General features: G+C 39.9%; 1 protein-coding gene across 17 annotated transcripts in view; it reads left to right on the forward strand.

Annotated features, from left to right (window-relative positions):
• The window catches only part of FRMD4B (FERM domain containing 4B), a 388,656-nt gene that overhangs the window by 325,392 nt on the left and 39,244 nt on the right, over window positions 1-24,020 (forward strand). For 15 of the 17 annotated variants that reach the window (XM_081528400.1, XM_081528396.1, XM_081528395.1 and 12 more), the window contains 4 exons: window positions 13,887-13,970; window positions 15,478-15,543; window positions 17,661-17,718; window positions 19,117-19,203. In XM_081528400.1, coding sequence (XP_081384526.1) covers window positions 13,887-13,970; window positions 15,478-15,543; window positions 17,661-17,718; window positions 19,117-19,203 — 295 coding nt within the window. Of the gene's footprint in view, window positions 1-13,854; window positions 13,971-15,477; window positions 15,544-17,660; window positions 17,719-19,116; window positions 19,204-24,020 lie in introns of all 17 variants that reach the window. The other 2 variants (XM_081528389.1, XM_081528388.1) reach the window with 1 other exon arrangement.

Raw genomic sequence — 24,020 nt, forward strand, 5'->3', positions numbered from 1 at the left:
TTCCCTCCTCTCCTTCCTCCTCCTCCCCTGCTGCCGCTCCGCTTGAACCTGGAGTCCTGAGAACCAGCCAGACAGCCTCTGGTCCTCTTGATCTAGCGCCAGCCACCTCAGCGAAAGGCCCCTGGTAAGTCTTTAAGGTCGCTGGGCCCTGTTTCCCCACCTACCAAGTCAGGGTCGGACCAGACTAACTCAGGTCTCTTAACCAGCTGACAGGGTTTGGTCTGAAGGGGTGGAAAGTGAGGCAGGCACTTTATTTTAGCTATTATGAAACCGTCTCAGTCTATGAGCAGTTTTACTAAAAACTGTTTGCAATTATTAGTGGTGGCATTAGAATTGGGTGGATCCGAGCCCTGCTTTTTGCCTTGGCATATGATTGACTAGGAATGAGATTGACCGCTTGTTTCCCTCTTTCTCCAGCTGCTCCCAAGCCCTTTATCCTGTAACAGAGAGAACTCGTCAAGGGGTTGAGATTTTACTATGAACTTTTTAGCCAGGATTACCAATGGGGCATCAGGACTTCCCTAGCAGTCCAGTGATTGCGACAACATGAGTCCACTGCAGAGGGTGCAGGTTTGACCCCTGGTCGGGAAGCTAAGATCTCACTTGCTGAGCAGCACAGCTGGAAAAAAAAAAAAAGTGTCAAACTCAATAAAGTTTGAAAAATAAAAATCAGGCATTAGGAACACCTTGTGTGGTTTAAGGAACATTTGTTGGATGTTGGGCTTCTCAGGTGGGCTTCCGTGCCCTGTTTTAAAATTCTGCTAAAAATGACTGGAGTCTGATTTTGTAGCTCTTAAAAAGTTTTTTTTTAAACTAAGTTTGGTATCTTTGCTATTAGAGGACAGCTACACACAGTAGATGATTTGGTTTAAGAAACACTGAGTGATAACACATATTCAGTCTGGTTGTCTGTAATCAGATCTTTGTGGTTTAATCCAGTTTTTGACTAAACCAGATTATGTTGTTCAGTCATCAAATCTTGTCCGACTCTTTGCAATCCATGGACTGAAGCATACCAGGCCTCCCTGTCCCTCACCATCTAAAATCAGATTATCTAGTTTTAAAAAAGCAACCTATCTTTACCCCAGAAACTAACTTTAGTAGAATCAATGAGTGGCCACTATAATTACAAATTCCAAAACCTCAAGTTACGCTGGCAAAAGCCTTCTCTTTTCTCCTTTCCTCTCCTACCTTGTTTTCTGTCCCTTCATTTTGAAACTAGAGAAGTTAGGCAGAGTTGTCCAAGTGTAGGCTTGGAGTCATATCTGCTACTTTCTTGCTGAGTTTAAATGAAATCTCTTTTAAATCTCAGTTTTCACATCTATGTAACAAGGATGCTGGTGATAATAACAGAACCTGTAGAGAGGTTTTAGCCCAGTCTCTGAAGCCTAATAATGTTCAGTGAGTGTGAGCATTTCTTTTTAGGGACTGAATGGAGGTACCTACTCGGTATAACTGCTGGGTCAGCCTTGGAAGGGTCTTCCCAGGTGGCTCAGTGGTAAAGAATCCGCCTGGCAATGCAGGAGATGCAGGCTCCATCCCTGGGTCTGGAAGATCCCCTGGAAGAGGAAATGACAACCCACTCCAGTGTTCTTGCCTGGAAAATCCCATGGACAGAGGAGCCTGGTGGGCTACAGTCCATGGGGGTCTCAGAGAGTCGGACACGACTGAGTAACTAAACAACAAGGGCCTCAGAAGGGTCTCCTGAAACTAGCCTCCTGGGGTTCCTCAGCTTCTTTGACCTTCTTTCCTGTTTTAAGTTGTAGATTGTTATCTCTTTCTTGAAAACCTCCCTGTGTTCATATTATGTATTCGTTCTGTTATTCTGTTCCTGTGGTTCTCAAGTCATTTATTAAACAGATTGCTGGGTCCCACCTTCAGCCCTTCTGGTTCTGTAGGTCTGGAGTGGGGTCCCAGAATTTGCATTTCTAACACATCTTCAGATAGTGCTGATGCTGCTGGCCACGGGGTTGTAAGAACTACTGTGTTTTCTCATGCTTGACAACCTTCAATATCCCTTTACCTGGGAATTAGTGGAGAGAAATTTACTGTTAGAATTCCCTAGTTATACAGTCAAGAAGGTAATGAACTGGATTCATCATTGAAGGGCAAGTTCCCAGATAACTGAAAGAAACATGATTTTTTTTTTTTTTTTTTAATTAAAAAAGGGTGATGTGAAGGCTATCTGGCCAGTGAAAAAATGCTCTAAGTAAACTGATAATATATCTTAAACTGCTAACCACCAAAGTGTTGACCAACACTGACTGATATCATAGTTGAGGAAATTAGTGCTTATGTTCTGTATCCAAGATCCTTCTAATAATACCATGGTTAAGCAAGCTGTCAGGGCTTCCCAGGTGGCACTAGTGGTAAAGAATCTGCCTGCCAATGCAGGAGATGCAGGTTCGATCCCTGGGTCTGGAAGATCCCCTGGAGGAGGAAATAACACCACTTCAGTATTCTTGCCTGGAAAATTCCATGGACAGAGGAGCCTGGTGGGCTACACTCAATGAATCACAAAGAGTCTGACATGACTGAGCAGACATACACACATCCTTAAAGACCAGATCCACCCGAAATGCTTTAGTAGTTGTGTTGACACCTTTTACACCATTTAACAAACATTAAATACACTTTTTCTGGCTGTTGTAATCATTGCCATGGCCCATTCCTTCAGTTTAGTGCAAAACTTTGACAGCCACGTCAGCTCTCCAAGAAGCACAGATAAGGAAGTGGCTTATCACCAATCTCTGTGCAGGCAATTCCAGAAGACTGGCAAACGTTTCTAATTTACACCAGTTCCTAATGACAGTAAATCTTTAGTTTGCACAGAGCACAGTATTAAATAGAGCTCCCAGCTGTGACAACTTGCTTGGATTTTTGGAGGCCCCTTAGTCTGCCTGGTAGACTTTATCTTGAGTGTTCAACAGGCATTAACTATAGCCTTTTTATATTTGCATATGCATTTAATGGGACTTCCCTGGTGGTTCAGTGGTAAAGAATCTGCCTTCAATGCAGGAGACCTGGGTTCAATCCCTGGGTTGGGAGGATCCCCTGGAGAAGGGATTGGCAACCCACTCCAGTATTCTTGCCTGGAGAACTCCATGGACAGAGGAGCCTGGTGGGCTATAGTCCGTGGGGTCACAAAGAGTCGGATACGACTGAGAGACTAAACAGCAACATACATTTAATGAAACCTGGGTTTTGAGTTACGCTTATGTGTGGCTGAGAAGGAGACTCCAGTCCCAGGTTACTTCCTAAAGAGCTTAATTTTTGTCTGGGTGACATTTGACATTCCCATGGGTCATTGTGCTTTTCAGATAAGGAAGAGCTTTAGCATCAAAAAGAAAAGGAGAGTTTGAGGCTTGGCCTTTTTTTTTGTTTTTTTGAACTGTTCTAGAAACCTAGGGATGGTCCCACACCAAACACTGACAGTTACCATCTTCAGGGGATCTCATTCACTGATTGGTTTGCTCCAGAACGGCCAGCAACCACCGTTTGCTAATTGCCTGAACTCCCTTGCCCTCCAGCCTCTGCATGGCAGGTGGCTGATTGTAACTGTAGGCAAGTCCCCAGCTAGGCACAAACAGGTGCACACATCTGCTGGGGGTGGCTGTTTCCACACAACTGCTCCAGTGCACACAAAGCATGGCCTCAGTTTTGCCAGCCACGTGGCTGTCTCAGAAAGGGGTGAGGTTGGCACATTCCTCCAGGGCTTGTGAGGTCAGGAAAGAAAAACAAAAGCCGGTGAAAGGGGGTTCTCGGGAATGCCAAAAGGAATCATCGAGGCAAAAGGAGCCGCCGGTGGCTAAACAGTAACGGTGGGTCCTGGGCCACTTCCTTCTAGAAAGCTGTCCATGGCTGATTCATGTCAATGTATGGCAAAAACCGCTACAATATTGTAAAGTAATTAGCCTCCAGTTAAAATTAAATTAAAATTAAAATTTAAAAAAAATAGAAAGCTGTCAGAATACGAACCTGGAATACCTCATGACAGGGGCGGGGGTTTAGCCTAAGTCATCAGATAAAATGCAGCGTTCTTCATTGTAGCATCCGAGTTCCTGTTGAAAGGATGAAGAATAGTAATTTCTGGTTTGTTACCGACAAGTAGAAAGTCCTGTAGATTTATGGGCATTGTCTCTGCCTAGGACTTGGAAAAAGCAGTCCCTCTTGGCAGTTCTAGTCAAGTGAGTCTTTAAAAATATCGCTTCCACTGCATGAGGCTCAAGAACGTCCACGCAGAGTGAGTGTGTTTACTGCTGGGGAGAGGCAGAGACATCTCGGTCCAGGCTTGCTTACATCCAGCTGGTTAGGGGCCCTCCCTGGGGATTCTGAGGTCTCTCCTCATTCATACAAACCCAGCCTCCCGCCCTGCCTGCCTGCCTGTCTGTCAGCTCCGGGAGGGGAGGGGTCGTCTGTGCTCTAGCCAGACCTGGGCCTCCCCCCTCTTCCCCCACCCACTCACTGGATCCACGTGGTCTCAGCTCCCAGGCAAATTCCCCAACTGGGGTTCTTCAGAGGTGAACAAATAAGCATTCAGCTACTGTCAGTCCACTCACACTTGAAATCCTGCCTGGTTCTAAACTCTGAAAATGATCGGGATGAACTTGAGAATAATGCCCCGGTGTTTCAAACACTTGCCCTCTAACTGGCACTGGACTTGCTCACCAGCACCTTCCCTTTAACCCACTAGCCATATTTGACTTCATTTTTGATGTGAATTTTATCACCCGGGTCACCGGATGTAAATTATGTCACCGGATGGCACCACCCTTAGGGCAGAAAGTGAAGAACTAAAGAGTGAGTCTCTTGATGAAGGTGAAAGAGGAGAGTGAAAAAGTTGGCTTAAAACTCAACATTCAGAAAACTAAGATCATGGCATTTGGTCCTATCACTTCATAGCAAATAGATGGGGAAATAATGAAAACAGTGACAGACTTTATTTTGGGGGGCTCCAAAATCACTGCAGATGGTGACTGCAGCCATGAAATTAAAAGACGCTTGCTCCTTGGAAGAAAAGCTATGACCAACCTAGACAGCATATTAAAAAACAGAGACATTACTTCGCCAACAAAGCCTGTCTAGTCAAAGCTATGGTTTTTCCGGTAGTCATGTATGGATGTGAGAGTTGAACTATAAAGAAAGCTGAGCGTCGAAGAATTGATGCTTTTGAACTGTGGTGTTGGAGAAGACTCTTGAGAGGCCCTTGGACTGCAAGGAGAGCCAATCAGTCCATCCTAAAGGAAATCAGTCCTGAATATTCATTGGAAGGTCTGATGCTGAAGTTGAAACTCCAGTACTTTGGCCACCTGATGTGAAGAACTGACTCATTGGAAAAGACTCCGATGCTGGGAAAGATTGAAAGCGGGAGGAGAAGGAGATGACAGAGGTTGAGATGGTTGGATGGCATCACTGACTCAATGGATATGAGTTTCAGTAAGCTCCGGGAGTTGGTGATGGACAGGGAGGACTGGCATGCTGCAGTCCATGGGGTCACGAAGAGTCAGACACGACTGAGCGACTGAACTGAACTAATAATCACCCAGAAGAATGCGTAAAACATGTATGAATGGTTTAAAAAACAAATTAGAAGTTGCACAGCCATGTAACCACACCCAGTGAGAAATGTTGCCAGGATCCCACCCTACGCCCATTGTGTACTAGCGCCCCTCCCCTTACCCAGTAAACATTCTCTTTCCCCGGTTGTACTCTCACTTTATGGAACTTATTTTCTTGTTTTGCTTTATATTGTGTCACCTGTGTATGATCCTCTGTATTCATTTTGCTTGCTTTTGAACATGTATACAGGAGATGGTGATGTATATATTATTTTGAGTCTTGATTCTTTGCTTAATGTTTGTGAGATTCACCATGTTGTGTGAAGCTAAACTGTATTTTCTTTGCTATATGGCATTCCATTATGAATACTATAATTTTATCATTTCTACTGTCATGGGATATTTGGGTTGTTTTCTTTGTCTTACTGTGAAAAATGCTGTTATAAACTTTGTTCTTTTGTGTAAGTTTCTCTGGAGATATACCTAGGAAAAGATCTCTGGGTCATAGGGTATGCAGATTTCCAAAATGATCATCCCAGTAGACTTTTCCATCATGGATGGATGGGAGTTCCCATTGCCAAACATCTTGATGTAAGCTCAGTGCAGTCTGGTACAAAGTGGTAATCCACTCTTACTGTGTGTTCCCCTGAGTGTCTGTAAAGGTGAACACTTGATTCTGCCTGTTGGCCATCTGAGTTCTACTTGTACACTGCTTGTTGAGAGATACAAGCCCTTTCACTGCCTGGCTGTCCATCTCATCCATCTTTTGTATCTTCTTGGTCCTCTAGTGTCACAGCCAGCTCCTCAGCTCAGTCACCTCCTTGGTGGTGGTGACTTGTTAGGGGTTTCCTGTACTAAATACATTCTTTCAGAAAAGTGATACTATGTATTCACGGGAAAGGATATTTTGCAATAGCACAAAGGTACAGATTTGGAGGATTAATAGGCACCTTCTCAAACACAAAGAAATAAGGCTGTGTTTTTTCCTGAGAGGAATCATTTGGAATGGTCCAGATTCCACATTTGTCAAAATTATTTATGTTCCTCATTTATTCATGCCCTGCTGACACTTTGCACTGTAAATAAATTATCTGAAACTGGAAACCAAGTTGAACTGAGAAGGCCCTCCCTATACATGCTCTTCTAATAGTTTATATCAGAAATTGCAAAGTAATAATGGTCATGGTGTGCTGGTATAAATGTTTTATAGGACCTGCACAATGTTTTACTTTTTATTTTGGCTTTATTTTTTTGTTTCTGATTGAGGCAATATTTTAAAATTCAGATGCTCTAGGTAAAAATCTGAGATTTTGCCCCTTTTCAAAACAAGTGTAATCATTATTAGGCAGTAGTGGATCTGCGTTCCCTGTGACACAAATGACCTGGATCTGAGTAGTGTTTCTCCATCAGCAGTGGTGTCTGTTTCCTCAGTATCCAGTCTCCTTTTTCTCCATATCAGTAGAATTTTTAGCAATGCATGTGGCTGCCCAGAATAAAGACTGACACATCCCAGTGTCCCTTGCAGTTAGCAAGAGCCTTGCGATTATTCTGGCCAGTGGGATTAGGGGAGGTAGGCAGCTTTCAGGTTCTGCCTGTAATGGAGTGGATATGTCCTCCTGTATTCTTTTTCCCCTACCTGATGGCTAAAATGTAAGCATGGTGATGGGCTATCTTGGATCACATGAAAGATAGCAGCTCCCCAGGAATGGTGAAGCAACAGGAGAAGAAACTGGGCCCCTGAATACTTCATGTTACTCCAGCTCTGACTTTTATATCAAGAGAAATTAACCAAAGTGTTGATCTCTGTCTCACACAGTCAAATCTATATTCCAAGTAATACTTCCGGTGGGCAACGTTGTCTTCTTCACAGTCCCCATCAGTCCCCACAATCCCTGTGCCTGCTGCTGAATTTGACTTGCCCATCTCAGCTAGCTTACACAGATGGATTTCTAGTCCCTCTCTCCCATGGCTCCTATTAGACACTTGCATCTGAGATACTTCTATATTCTAATGTCTTGATAGTCTAAGGATGACAGAAGAGAAAACTTCTTCAAGTCTAAAAGACGCAATTAGACGTTTTAGGGTTGAATTATCAGTAGTTTTATAAGAATCCAGGTGAGGGTTTTTCAACCTCAACACTATTGACAATTGGGGCAAGATAATTCTTTGTTGCTGGGGCCTGTCCTGTGTATTGTAGCCTGTGTAGGAGCATCCTGGCGTCTGCTCAGTGGCTACCAGTAACACTTCCTCCCCCAGGTGTGACTAAATGTCTTAAGACATTGCTAAATATCCCCTGAGGAGCAAAGTTGCCCAGTTAAGAACCACTAATTGAAAGTAGATTTCTTTTTTAATCTTTTTTAAAAAATTAGTAGACTTTATTTTTTAAGGGTAGCTTTTGGTTTACACAAGAGTTGAACGGAAAATCTAGAATATATGCATATATATATGCATATATATATGCATATTTATATATATCTTCTCTCCTCCCCTCTCCCCTCTCTTCAGTTTCCCCATCAGTAACATCTTGCATTAGTGTCATACATTTGTTTCAAATTATCAATATTGACACATTACTAGTTCAATATTGGTGGGAGAAATATCAATAACCTCAGATATGCAGATGACACCACCCTTATGGCAGAAAGTGAAGAAGAACTAAAGAGCCTCTTGATGAAAGTGAAAGAGGAGAGTGAAAAATTCGGCTGAAAGCTCGACATTCAGAAAACTAAGATCATGGCATCCAGTCCCATCACTTCATGGGAAATAGATGGGGAAACAGTGGAAACAGTGTCAGACTTTATTTTTTTGGGCTCCAGAATCACTGCGGATGGTGACTGCAGCCATGAAATTAAAAGACGCTTACTCCTTGACAGGAAAGTTATGACCAACCTAGACAGCATATTAAAAAGCAGAGACATTACTTTGCCAACAAAGGTCCGTCTAGTCAAGGCTGTGGTTTTTTCAGTAGTCATGTATGGATGCAAGAGTTGGACTATAAAGAAAGCTGAATGCCGAAGAATTGATGCTTTTGAACTGTGGTGTTGGAGAAGACTCTTGAGAGGCCCTTAGACAGCAAGGCGATCCAACCAGTCCATCCCAAAGGAGATCAGTCCCTAGTGTTCATTGGAAGGTCTGATGCTGAAGTTGAAACTCCAGTACTTGGGCCACCTGATGTGAAGAACTGACTCATTTGAAAAGACCCCAATGCTAGGAAAGATTGAAGGCGAGAGGAGAAAGGGACAACTGAGGATGAGATGGTTGGATGGCATCACCAACTCAATGGACATGAGTTTGAGTAAGCTCTGGGAGTTGGTGATGGACAGGGAGGCCTGGCAAGCTGCAGTCCATGGGGTTGCAAAGAGTCAGACACGACTGAGTGACTGAACTGAACTGAACTGAAAGTTCATAGTCACAGTATGATTCTCTCTGTGTTGTACTGATTCTATAGCTTTTGACAGATGCATGTCATATAGCCATGACTACAGTATTATTCAGAATAGTTTCATGGCCCCCCAGATCCTTTGTGCTCCACCTATTCAAGTGTATTCCTTTTAAAGTAATCTAAACTCTCCTTAAAATGATCCCTAAGCCTATTAATACTCATTTTCATTGCTTCTCAGTGATTGATTAGTACCCAAAAGAAGTCTTAATGAATGAATATTCATTGTTATTTAGGATGCAGGCTCGTGATTAACCTTTGGTAATTCATTGATTTATTCAGCCATCATTTCCAGATATATAACATCACATCTTAGAACTGGGGTAGGTTCTAATCGTGCGTAGTTAAAATTACTCTTGAAAATATGTTGGGAAGGTGACCTGTCGAAGACCAAAATGCATCAGGTAGTACTTTTCTCCATTTGAAACACATAGCTGTTTCTTAAGTTAAGCACTTAAGAAATACACAAGTTTCTTATGATTAGCAAGCATGTATTAAATGCTTAAATACTATACTAGAAAAGTCTCAATATGTTGAGAAGCTGGTGCTTTACGGACATAGGAACTAAAATTGTCTTAAAGGGAAGCAACTTCAAACCTTCCGTTTCACACTTATTCTCAACAATGAGCTTTTGAATCGAATGATGGATAGAATTTCCCCCTTGTTTCTTCCTCCTTTCTCCTCTCTTTTGGCTGAATATATTTGCATAACTTAAAAGCAATATCATGAATTAGAGAACAAACTTACAATTACCGAGGCGGGGATGGGGGTGGGATGGATTGGGAGATTGGTACTGACACAAATATACTACAATGTATAAAATAAATGACTAATGAGAACCTACTGTACAGCAAGGGAATTCTGTTCAATATTCTGTGGTGACCTAAATTGGAAGGAAATATTAAAATAGACTGTGTGTGTGTGTATATATATATATATATATATATATATATGTATGTATGACTAATCCAGTTTACCATACAAGAAACTAACAACATTTTAAAGCAACTGTACTCTAGTAAAAATTAATTTTAAGAATTACACACAAATTTTTTTTTTTTAATGTAACTGCATCCTATGACACTTGTTTCTACATGCTTGGATGCAGTATACACATAATACATATTTGCTAAATGAATGAGTGAATTTGTGGTAAATAGCAGCTTCTCTTCTGCTCTAGTGAGGTCTTGATCACCACAAAATTAACTCTAATCCAAAGAAATAAGTAAATGCAAGGTTGAGTTCTTGAAACTCAGCATACAGTTCACATGAACCCAGAAGATAACACACATGTGGATGGTGGTGATGATTAATAACAAAAGGTATTATCTTTAGTCTGTCACTTCAGAACATATACATGTATTCGCCCTTGACAAAAAAACTCATAAGCCAACCTCTTTGAAAAGGAAATGGGATTTGAAGGACAGAGGATAAAAGAAATGATTAAGAAAAATAAATATCATTGTGGGAGTTGACAGATGACCTTTCCTTTGATTAAATTGGACTGTGGTATATTTTCGTTTTCAGGAAGCCCAAACCAGTTTCCCCAGATTGTCGTTGTGGTTAAGTCATACTGCTCAGATTTCAAATGAATGGAGAGATTTATCCTTATGTAAGAACGGGAGCCAAGTGACTTTTCATTTCCTGGAGTGATTTGTAAAGCCGGATCTTTCGCCTTTAGGGAGGGCCACAAGCCTGGTTTTGTAGCATTGACAGGTGCAGATCATACTGTCGCAGCTTGGTGGTACTCTGTCTATTCTCACTGAAAGATGGTTAATTTATGTACAGGTTGCTCAGTGGTTGACTTGATTGCCCTGTGGCCTGGTGGAGAAACCTTGATAGAACCATAAACGAACCTTCTGTAGACAGTGAAGGAGAACCACTCACACCGCACCTCATCAGGTGACAGGAGAGAGCAGTTTCTAATCCAGCACCGTGCAGCCTGGGCCAAGCAGAACCAGTCAGCACGCCATGCTCGGTTCCCCAGTTTGACCTGTGACATTAGATCTAGGAGGACTGGATGAATGCTTTGGGAGGAGATTGACCTTGAGTTCAGTGTTTCGTCCTCCACTTGGGGGCTCATCTCTTCCAACATCACAATTCACACTGGAGCAAACCTCAGGGAAGCAAATGTAAAAATGCTTGAGTGATGACTTTTGAAACTAATCAGTTCAGAGGTTTCATTTGTAAGTAGGGGTGAGGGCGAAGGGGAGCTCTGCCTTACCAGAGATGAGAATATTGTGTGGGCTCTCTAGGACACTACTTTGAGAGTCTGTCAGGGAATCCGGTGATAGAATACAGTAATTATTCTATTGGTGGGTCTTGGCCTTAGAAGCCTTCTGGCTCCTCCACCTCATAGCTGTGACACATTGAACAAGAGGCTTAGCCTCACTGAACCTCACACTCTTACCTGTGAAGTTGTTGTTGTTTAGTCGCTAAGTTGTGTGCAACCCTTTTCCCACCCCCGTGGACTGTAGCCCAGCCAGGCTTCTCTGTCCATGAGATTTCCCAGCCAAGAATACCGAAGTGGGTTGCCATTTCCTTCTCCAGGGAATCTTCCTGATCCAGGGATCAAACCCATGTCTCCTGCATTGCCAGGCAGATTCTTTACTACTGAGCCACCTGGGAAGCCCCCTCCCTCTCCCCCTGCTCCACCCCTGCCCCCAAAGTAGTCTGTGTAAATAATAGTACCTACTACATGGGAAGAGTTGTGATGGGACTTGCATGAGGTGAACAATGCCCTCCAAGTGCTTTCCATGGTGCCTAGCTCTTGGTAACCTCAACAAAGGGTGCGTGTGTGCTAAGTCACTTCAGTCGTGTCCAACTCTTTGTGACCCTGTGAATACCAGAGTGGGTTGCCATGCCCTTCTCCAGGGGATCTTCCCAACCCAGGGATCAAACCCGTGTATCTTACATCTCCTGCATTGACAGGTGGGTTCTTTACCACTAGCACCACCTGTAAAGCTGTAGCTAGTGGCAAAAGTATGAAGAGATGGAAAATAAGAGGAAGAGTTAACCAGTATTGTGTTTGAGAAATTCCAGGGTGGTCAGGATTTTGCTCTTTAATGCACTTATCCTAAGCTCCAGTGGACTCCTTTGAGAGTCATGTCTGTTTCAGCGGAAACTGCTTTCTTAAATACCTGGAGCTATTTAAGAGCATTTTCTATCATACAGCACAGGATCAACTATGACTGAGTCATACTACCTGTTCTCCCTTGTGTTAAGTTCCTTAAAGACCACACCCTTCTCTTTGGACAGCCAGAATTTAGCCTTTTTTTGGTTTTTGTTTTGTTTTGTTTTGTTCTCAAAAGTCATTGTTTTTGATCAAGATATTATTGATTTGAAATATTATACATTTCATGTGTATAACATAATGATTCACAGTTTTTAAAGATTGTACTCCATTGATGGTTATTATAAAATATTGCCTATGTGTCCCAAGTTTTGCCATTTTAAGATGAGCTGATGTTTCACAAGGTACATTTTAGTTCACTTGATACAATTTGAGGGACATCTTGGGGTTTCACTGGGCTTCCCTTGTGGCTCAGCTGGTAAAGAATCCGCCTGCAATGTGGGAGACCTGAGTTCGATCCCTGGGTTGGGAAGATCCCCTGGAGAAGGGAAAGGCTACCCACTCTAGTATTCTGACCTGGAGAATTCCATGAACTGTGTAGTCCATGGGGTCGCAAAGAGTCAGACACAACTGAGTGACTTTCACTTAGGTTTCATTAGAAGCACATTTTTCAAGTCATCTTCTGTGATTTCCACAGATGGCCAACTTTGTTCATTTTATTCCAGAAAGCAGTAGGGAAGTAATAGAAAGGGAGTAATAGAAAGGTCTGCTGCTGCTGCTGCAAAGTCACTTCAGTCGTGTCCGACTCTGTGTGACCCCATAGACGGCAGCCCACCAGGCTCCTCTGTCCACAGGATTCTCTAGGCAAGAACACTGGAGTGGGTTACCATTTCCTTCTCCCATAGAAAGATCTACACACATCTTTTTACTGCAATAATATCTATTATGAAAAAGTGGTAATACTGTGTGAATGCTTTTAGGATAACTAGCGTCCCTACATTGTGAATATTATGTAGACACTAAAGATAATTATGAGGGCGCTATAGGAACATGGAGAAAGTATATAATGACATTTGAAAAATGCTATATAAAAAGAGAATATGAAATATGCACAATTATAGTAATACTTTTGTAATAAAATAGAGACATATAGGAAATACACAATGAAAACAGCTGTGAGTTTGTAAGGAAAATGAGATTATGGCAATTTAACATTATTTTAATTTTCTTTGGTCTTTGTAAAAGCCTCAAAAATCTCATCAGATGACTTGGTTGTCCATTTGGGCACTGTCTTTAGTTAAAGTCTATTGCCTTACGTCTGCTGCCAATAACATTTGACACAGCCCAGTGTACTATCATTGGGCTTCCCAGGTGGCTCAGTAGTAAAGAACTGGCCCGCCAATGCAGGAGACATGGGTTTGGCCCCTGGGTCAGGAAGATCCCCTAGAGAAGGAAATGGCATCCCACTCCAATATTCTTGCCTGTGAAATCCATGGACACAGGAGCCTGGTGGGCTACAGTCCACAGGATCACAAGAGAGTCGGACACAACTGAGCTGTTGCTGCTGCTGCTGCTAAGTCACTTCAGTCATGTCTGACTCTGTGCAACCCCATAGACGGCAGCCCACCAGGCTCCGCCGTCCCTGGGATTCTCCAGGCAAGAACACTGGAGTGGGTTGCCATTTCCTTCTCCAAACTGAGCTACTAAACAACAACAAATGTGCTATAATTGTTACTTTTCAGATTTCACCTCATGACCAGCTTGGATAATCATTTAGGTTGCAGCAATTGACATACTGTATTTCTTTTCTTTTTAGTGATGAAAATGCCAGGAAAGATTTAAAGACACTTCCAGCTTTTCCAACCAAAACTCTGCAGGAGCATCCCTCCCTTGCTTACTGGTAAGCCGAGCCAAAATGGCCCATGATCCCATTGCCATAGCCTCCATTGAGAACTACATGCTCCTCAGGAGGCTACAAGCAATCTAAGTGAGGGAAATGTCAAATTGCCTGTAATACGTGTCAGACTAACAAGAAGTAGACCTTGATCCTTCTAGTGAAAAGGCCTTGTTAAAGCTCTCTGGAGACTGGCATCCCAAGACTTGCAGTCATATGTGGAGAGTAGCCATGTGCCTTCCCATTCAAGTGCATAAAAGATTTGTAGAGTGCAATTAAGTGAATCATGCTTGGTATATGTGCAGTCACTATGTAACACAGCCTTCATCTGGGGGAGTACAATGCAAGTGGTATAAAAGACAGATTTCCTTGAACAGAGGTATTCGTAATGAACAGAAACAACCTGAATGAAAAATGGTTTCATCTACAGCCAGGAGTCATTGTCTATATTGAGTTGTTTTCTTTGTCTGTGTTTTAATGAACCCATAGTACCCATTTCCCATACAACATTTTTCCTAGAGAAGTACGTTTTCTCCCCTTAAACTACTTACATTCCCTTTAAATGTATTTTCCTCAGTTTAAGGCTGTGAATCCTAAAGATGGTTTTCCTTTCCACTAAAAAACTGGTTACAAAATAAATATTCACCATGAATGAGCTATAATATGAAAGTTGGAATATTTCCCAAGTCAATAGTGAGAGTGAGTGCTGAGGCTACATTGCATCATGAATCTGGAACCTTTTAAATGAATCATTGTTAAGTGATAGTTTCTTAAGAGTAAAAAGCAAAGATCGATTACTGTTGATTATTGGTTATATAGAGATAAAAACATTTATTCTTCTCAGTTACACTTGAGATGTGACTAACAAGCTACCAGTCTGAAAGGAGGGTAAATAACTGATGGTGTCACAGGTGATCAGAGTTCACCTGTTTTTCCCCTTTCTAGTCAACAAGTTTTATCCTAAGACAATAATGAAGGGCTTTCTCCTAAGGTATTATGTGCACAAGTCATGAGAGTAGAGTATTTTAGATTGAACACTCACGCAGGAGCATCTTTAATTCTTTCTAAATCTTAGCAGTATAAGGAAAATGTCTATAATACCTTATACCTGCTGATCTCTTTGAAAACTTTTAATTTCTCCAGCATGTCTCTCTGACTAGCATTTAATAATACTATTTTGTATTTATTATATTCCATCAGTTATGGGAGAAAATATTAGTTTTTCATTTGATGAATTGATATTGTTTTCCTTTTCTAATAACTGAAGGTTTTAAAATGTTACGCAAAAGTAAGTTGTATAAAATTGTACACAATCAAGACAAGGTAGTCAAATGTCTGAGGTTCAAGAGTCTATGTCCTACAAAAACAAAAGTCAACCAGCTTCTATCTCCTGAACAAGTTGGTCTAGGCCTTCTTTCTCAAGTATTTTCAGTGGCTACCTGAAAATCTTGAAAGGGAATCTGTACTTCATACAGCCGTATATTGCTCTACATTTCATTTCATTGTTTTACAGTGAGGACAGAGTAATTGAACATTATTTGAAAATCAAAGGTCTGACTCGGGGTCAAGCTGTCGTTCAGTAAGTATCTTTCTGAAGATATAGTTGTAATGTCTTCTGTTTGAGAAAGTCACCTGAAATGATTTCTGTTGTATAGTTTGTGTGCATATAGTACCTGGCTAGAAGTATCTTACCATGAATTACAAAACTTCATGGGCTATTCTGTACTTTGGTCTCATCAATTCAGATGCCTACCAGTGTCAGGCAGGTAACAAAAATGAGATTGTGGTGACTGTGGTGAATTTGACCTGGCTGGAGACAAGGCTACTCAGCCTCAGCATTCAGGCATAATGTTGCCAAATCATCTAATGTTTTTCAAGAAAAAAAGGAAATTACAATTTTTAGATCATAATTTTAAAAATTGCAAAGTAATGTTAAGAAATTTTAGTACAACGTGAGGCAGACAGTACCTGTCTGGAGGCCATGTTTGGTCACCTGGTTGGTGACTCTATTTTGGGTGGAACATAGGGTGCTAGGTTGGATAATCTGTTTCTTCGTGGTACAAACAGCAGAACGTGATGATAGATTTCTACATTTTAGACCTACAGAGTATCCGTTACTTATTAAGAACAGTTCACAAGCTACATTGAAGTTTTTAAATTATAAAAACTAAATTTGTAATTTTTAAGTTGTAAAAACTAATATAGCATTATTACTATATTAATTATAGAATAACTTTTATGATGATAGAGTTTGGTGTTTTTTTTGTATTTTTGTAAATCTGCCAAATGTAGCACAAATCATGTGAGAGGTGAAATAAGGACTTGGTGATCACTATTCCCCCGTCAGGTATAGATTTCTCCCACATCCCTGCTCTTGCACTCATCTCCTTTTTATCACAGTACACCTGCTGTGATCTTCAAGGCAGAAATCAGAAGTTAGCAGTTCCAAAGCTGAATCCCTGATTTGTGCCCATCTTCTGAAATGGAAAATAAAAAGGAATAGCAATTTCCATGAATGATTTTAGGTTAGGTTAATGAGCATATTATGAACTGTTCTTGATTAAATGCAGTATCTTCTTACTTCCTTTGATCATTATCATTATGGCACCAAGTAAGAGACTGTTTAACTCAGTAGTTAAGGCTCTAGACTGTGGAATCCGACTCACTTTGTGTGAGAATCCTGGCTGTGCAGTGTAATTGCTACCTGGCCTTGGCACATCTACTTAACTTTTTATGTTAACTTACATGTAGACCTTTTACTTTGAAAAATTTATTGATTACAAGGTCCAGAGCCGCTGATCTTCAAAATGTTATTAAACAGCCCACTTGTATCATACAGGAGCCTCAGTTTTTTTGTGGGCAGAAAGGAAATCTTACACAATTTAGTCCACTCCATAAACTCTTAAGGGCTACCCTGGTGGCTCAGTGGTAAAGAATCTGCCTGCTAATGCAGGAGATGCAGGTTTGATCCCTGGCTCAGGAAAATCCCCTGGAGAAGGAGATGGCAACCCACTCCACGATTCTTGCCTGGGAAATGCCATGGACTGAGAAGCCTGGTGGGCTACAGTCCATGGGGTCGCAAAAGAGTCAGACACAACTGAGCAACTAAACAACAACAACATAAAGTCTTAAAAGAATAAAATAAATACTTGTTGAATTAAAAATAACAAGGGGAATATAATCACTTTAACTTTTTTGAGGGAGTACATATATTTAAAAATCAGATTTACATATAATAAAACTCACTCTTTTAAAGCATTACTTCTAAGAGGTTTGACTTAATTTCTAAAACTGTATCACCATCAATATATAGATTACCTTTATGTTTTACTTATTATGAGCAAGACTCAAAAGTTGCTTCTAATGTTTTGCATCATTAAGTGCTAGTTAAAAAAAAATACTTGCAATTTGTGTTTAAAATAAAGTATAATATGTTGTTGAGCCATAGAAATTTTAATATGCAGAAAATATTTCCTATAGCTTTTTGAAATTGAATTTTTGTTGACAACCTTCTAATATTTGAGTAAGGTAAAATGTATTACTCCCTAGAGTGGTTTATTCTATTTCTGCCTTTAGTCAAAGAAATGGTTTTAATGAGTAAAGTAGATACAAATGGTGTTTCTTTAGATCACTTTTCCCGAAAGGGCCCTCTAACTAATTTAATAAGAGGTTATAACATATATTCATTTTTCATAGGTATATGAAAATAGTAGAAGCTCTGCCAACCTATGGAGTCCATTATTATGCAGTAAAGGTAAATACTTTCATATGACAAAGCTTTAATCATGACTGTTATCGTATGAGCATTAGTGAACAGCACTAACTTTGTAAAATCACATAAATCAATATGCATATTTATGTAAATTGTCCCTAGAAATTTCAGCATTTAGAATAGGATTGAATTTCTTAAAAAAAATAAAAGCCTGATTTTATCTTGTCATTGTCACAGCAAATTATAAAGCACATTATTTTTGTAAACTACTAGCTGTTTTCAAATGTGTTCCCAAAGCCTCTGTTAGCCCTGAAATATTCAGATCATTCTCTTCTGGCACACCTATGCATTTACCTACTTTTGCTGATTTATGTCTTTTCCAATTGCTCACCTTTCCAATACTACTAGATGTACATTTCATAGCACCTTTGTATGAGAATCACCCCATATCATTTAAGCAGCTTCATAAAATCCTCAAGTTTCTACAAGATATGTAGTACCTATTTTCAGTTGGTATGTTTTATATTTGGGTAGTATTTTTAGATTTCATACGCACGGAGAAGTTTACTAAGGAAAACTTTGAGATGATAGAGAACAAAGCATAATGTTAATAAAAGAGTCTTGTTTGAAAGAGGTATAATTTTATACTTGATCAATCTTGAGTGATTTTCCAAGTTCTGACAGTGTTTGCAATTCCAAATGGTGGGGAATTGGATCATAAAAATATGTACCAATTCCATTTTAATTTCTACTGATTCTTAATTTGTTTGCATGTGGGTATATGTTTAAGCCCAAGTTTTTTCTTTCCCTTTGTCAGTATACCCTTTCTTTGGCAAGACCTAAAAGATAAATTGATGAGAAAAAAAAAATTCCTCCTCTCCCTATATATACCTCAAAGTCATTATTCAAGCATCTTGCTTTGAATCATATAACTCATCTGAAGAGTTCTTTAGTATTCCTGTGTTCCTTGTTAAGTTTATAAACATTAGGATTTGGAACCACTTTTCTCATCTTAGTAATTCTTTGGAAACTTCCCTGACCTTTATAGCTAGTTACTAATCAAGAGAACAAAGAGCTTTTTTCTTTTTCTTCTTCTTCTTTTTTTTTGTAATGACTAACTGGCTTTGTACTCTGGATTAATTCCTGGTTGAATTACTTATATTTTATATCTTCTTTCCAATTATTTAATCCTAACAGTAGTGCATCTTTCTTTTTGATGGTATTAATAGTATTGGTGTGTTTCGATTTATAGATCTTATTTGAAGGAATTCTGAGAAAGTATTCTAATAACAAGTTAGGATCTTAAATAGTGTTTTGTTTACCAAGACAAAATTATTTTGACTTGCTGATACTTGTTAAAGCAAGAAATTGGTAGATATTACTTCATCTCTAGAAGACTTAACAATTAGGTCTTGGTTCTCATGTTTTCCCATCTTCCAGGATAAACAAGGACTTCCTTGGTGGCTTGGAATCAGCTATAAAGGAATTGGCCAGTATGATTTGCAAGATAAGGTGAAACCTCGCAAAGTAAGTGTGAATCATTTCAGACACTTATGGGAACACTAAGCTGTTCTAGAGCTAGAAGCATCACTTTAAGAGGCAACAAGCAATTTGGGGTAAAGAATTTTTGATTAGTGAAGTCCTAGGTGTACAGAAGAGTCAAGTTAAATGTGAAATACTTTTTTTTTTTTGAAATACCTTTTATAACTCATTCATGCACCATTTATACAGCAATTCCCTGTCTGATCATTTATTAGTAAAAATAATGCATTTTATTAGTAAAATTATGCACAAAGATTTAACTACAAGGATGTTGATCGCAACATACTTAATAAGTGTACACATCTAACTTCTATTTTAAGTTAGTATGAACATGATGATGTCATTTGTTTAATAAATTTTATCTATATAAAAATATATACACACATCCACACACTTATGCATACATACACATATTTACATTGAATGGATAGACAGATGGATGAACTGTAAAGATGTAAGCCAAAAATTTGAGTGCTGGCTACCTCTCAGAGGTATAGTTACAAGTAATTTTCTTTCTACTATTGCTGTTATCCTTGCTTATCTTTGTTTCACAATTTTCTGCGTTTAACATGTCTACTTTTGATGAAGGAATTATGTGCTGTGTAATAAAGGTACAGTATCTGGTTTGGATTTTCCAGAGCTAATAAGTTACATTCTTGGCAATTTGATTGTGAGATTGTTCCTCTTGACCAAGCATAAGTATACAGTACTTCTTATTGCCTATGTAAGAATTGATGAGTTTGTATAGATAACCATCTAGCTGCTCTGGCCTACTCAGTTTTATAGGGACATAGCTTACTCATGCTGGTAGATTTTGCCGCCTTCTCTGTCCTCTGCTGCCATGTCTGGGAATCACAGCTGTGAAACAATGGCCTGTAATAGCGTGGTCCAGAGGCCTGCGCTATCACACCCCGACATCACAGCCTTAAATAGCTCTTAGCACTTCCATCCGTCTCTGGCTTTAATGTGTACTAGAAAAACAGCCATGTTTTTCATAAAGTCAGGCCCTGTTCATAATACCACACGCTCTTCATCTTCTAAGTGTCCATTCAGCTTCAATTGGTGCTTACAATCTTCCTTTGAGTTTAGGCAATAAATAAGCTACCCTTTTCTCCTCATTTTATGGTTGTGAAACTGGCACAGAAAACATGAAAGGGTGTTTGCCAGAGCAAACCGCAGTCCTCTTTGAATGCCCATCTGCTGTCCTGGATCAGACTGGCTGGGCACTGTGGCTTCCAGTTGGAGAAAAAATAAGATAGCATTCAACAGAGATCCACCTGGTGAGTGACAGTAAGCAAACCTGTGTATAATTACACAGTTAGAACTTGATCTCTGTAATTTTGGCCCAGTGACCCAGATCAATTGAAATAAGGAATACTTAATTTCCAGGAGTAGTATAAGTAATTAGTGGTTGTGTTATGTTTTGGGTTTGGGTTTTTGTTTGTTTTGGTGGTGCCACAGGGCCTATGGGATCTAAGTTCCCTGACCAGGGATTGAACCCTAGTCGCACCAGTGAAAGCCCAGAACCCTATCCGCTAGACCACTGGGGAACTCCCCAACAAGGATTGTATTTGAAAGTTTGTTTCTGTGGGGTAATGTGCATATAAGCGACACTACTGACTGCCTCATATCATGATCTTTGGCCCTTGTGTTATTTTGATTCCTAACATTTCATGTTTTAATATCAATGTGTTCATAGTTTTTTAAGCTCTTCCAGAACATGTAAAACTAGTATGGGAGACAGTTTTACCTAAATGCAAAAGGAAGAATTAAACCAGACCTATATCACTGAAATTCTTAAAGAGAGGATGTAGAACCTTGGCATCATTGTGCTTAACCCAGGACACAGGAAAGGGGTTTCTGAGAAAAGCAGTTCCTCTGCTATCCTGAGGATACTGCTGGGTATTGTGGCGCACACAGCCTTTTGATGGACAAGCACTGTGCCTTTTTCTTGGATTCTTGTGGAACGTATGTTTGGAGTATGTGTTCTTAAAGCACTTACTTTGTCACTCCCAAATTCAGATTTTTCCCTCCTAGGCCGGATGTGAAGCAGGGAGTACTTTGTAGTGTCCTCATGTGAGGCATCAGGTCCAGACGCCTGGCCTCCTGCTTAGCAGCAGGTGTTCTGTGGTGATTTGGAGGGAGGGAGCCTGCCACTTCTGAGCCACTAGAGTGACATCACTCCATCTGAGACTAGTTGCAAGGAAAATAATTTCATAGCTAAATATTGTGGCTCTCAATTTTCAGAGGGGAAATATGCCTGTTTTCTTCACAGTTTGGGAATTTTTCTTTGAAGTGCTTGTTGATGCCAAGTGAATTCATGATCCAAGGATGAGGATGGGGAAAGAATGAAGTTGGCTTTAAAAAGTCAAGGCCATTTTATGTCATCTTCTAAGGCAAAAATAAAATTTTCTTATTTTATTAAAAAAAAAAAGTTTGTTTCTAACATTACATTTCTAATAATGATAAATTTCTAATAAAGAAATGATAGGCATATCATTTTTTGAATATTTTTCAAAATCATTTGTCTGTGCAGTTATATATTTTATTTTAATGTTTTTAGCAAACATTTTAAATAATCATTGTAAAAGAAACAAAAAAAAGCACCCACTATAGAAGTATGTCAGTTGGGGTAGGAAGTCCTTCAGTCTTCATCCTTCTCCTGTTTATAAGCGTTGTCAAGAGTGATACTGGTTCATATAGACTTTGTCAGTGTGTATACCAAGCTTTTACAGTGAGAAAGAAACCTTACTATGTATACTATTTCTTTTCTTTTTTTAAAAAAAAATATTTATTTATTTATCTATTTATTTATTTATGTGTTTTGACTGTGCTGGGGCTTAGTTGCAGCACATGGAATCTTCATTCGTGGCATGTGAACTCTTAATTCCAGCATGTGGGATCTAGTTCTCTGACCAGGGATCAAACCCGGGTCCTCTGCATTGGGAGTGTGGAGTCTTAGGCACTGAACCACCAGGGAAGTCCCTGTATGCTATTTCATACTATGTCATATTTCTCCAAGCCACTTATAAAACCGATCTCTTTTCATTCTTTTTAAAGCTGCCTAGTTCTCTATGGTGTCGAAATACATACTTTATTTAACCAGTTCTCTCATGATGGACGTGAGGATTGTTTCCACTGCTAGGAGGATGGATTTGGAGCATAATGAGTCTCTTATTGAAACTAGCCCCTAGTTTATCTATTGTGTAGGATCAAATGACTGCCTATCATTTTTTCTTGTGGCAGACCTCATCTCGGTTGACTTTTTTTTTTGGTAATTTATTTCTTTCCTGAATTTTATGTTAATAACATTTCTTATAAAGTGCTTGTTCTGAATTTGCATATAAAATATAACTTAAATTGACTCACAAATAATTTCTTAGCTAATGTGCCTTGAGAAAATTGAGATTCTCACAGACTCTAAATGGATCTACTAAAAACAACCAGGCTTTCTTACAAAATAATGGTGAATCAGAATCTGCACAGTAAATATTGCTGTTAATTTCCTCTCAGTTGCTCATGACTCACAGGCCTTTCTTTGCATTCACAGTTTTATAGAAATTGGTAAATATTGTTTGACACTGATCATAATCAGGTTTGCTTGTTCATTTCAGAGTCTAGACAAGGATCAGAAGCCACTTCCTTCTAGAGTTTTCCTATTTCATTTTCAAGATATGCCACTCAGTTTGAAAGGGACCATAAACAGATCATCTGGTGTCATCAATGTCTTGCTTTCTCATTCTTGGTTATTTTTGGAGACATCCACTCTCTACTATAGTTCACCTCCTCCTTGCTTCTTCTGTTAAGCCTGAAAAGGTATTCTGCTTCCGTATCTTTATTTTTCCCTGTCCAGACAACTTAAGGCATTTGTTGGTCAGTGGAATTTTTCAAGTCCCTGTCCTGGCTCAGTTGGCACAAATAAGGGAGTGCATAATTTAAAAGGACGTGAACACTGATATATAAAAGGAGGACATGCTTCAGCTGTTTTCATGGGCCGATGCTTCAGCAAGTTACCAATGGCCGGGCAGAAAAGAAGGTCAGGTTGGCAAATCAGAATGAAACAAAGGCTGGGGTGGGAGGCTGGGTAGATACTCAGCCTCTTGAACCACAAGTCTGCTGTATTATAATTACATGGCTTAAAAACAGACCAGAAAGAGGAAGGTTTGCCAATATGTCAAAAGGATATTTTGAAAAATGGTTGGTCCGTGTCCCACAGGCTGAAGCCTTCTGTCCTTTCCACATGTCTATCACTTATAGCCTCTGAATGTTGAGGACTGTATTTGTTTTACCTCCCAGAATACCCAGCAAAAGCATCTGTGTAGTATAATGATACAGGCCAAAGGTTTGGGTAGAAATCCAAAGCCTGCCTCTGATGTCTGTTTGCTGTATGACGTTGGGCAAGTTGCTTAACCTATTTTTAAACTCAGTTTTCTGATCTGCACAATGGTGATGCCACCAACTACATAGGGTGGTTGTAAGAGTTAAATGAGATTATATTTAGCATTATGCCTGATTTGCAATCATTACTCCATACCTGGTAATTACTCATTGATGGTGAGGGAGAGAGGCAATAAAGAAGGGTATGAGAAATATCCTTGGATTCCTATTTGATTAAGGAAGGATCCAACATTGCTACAGACCTAGAGCCTTCGTGTAGCACCTGAGAGTACACGCTCACATTTTCTGTTTTCAGAGACTGGGAAGCATTCTGCCTCTCTCAGTTCCTTCACCACAATGCCCAAAGGTATGATGCAGATTAAAGAGAAAAGTTTTAAATTCAGAGTTATAATCCACAAAGATTT

Source organism: Giraffa tippelskirchi, chromosome 9 (assembly GCF_054371585.1).
Source record: "Giraffa tippelskirchi isolate mGirTip1 chromosome 9, T2T-mGirTip1v1.2.pri, whole genome shotgun sequence".
NCBI lineage: Eukaryota > Metazoa > Chordata > Mammalia > Artiodactyla > Giraffidae > Giraffa > Giraffa tippelskirchi.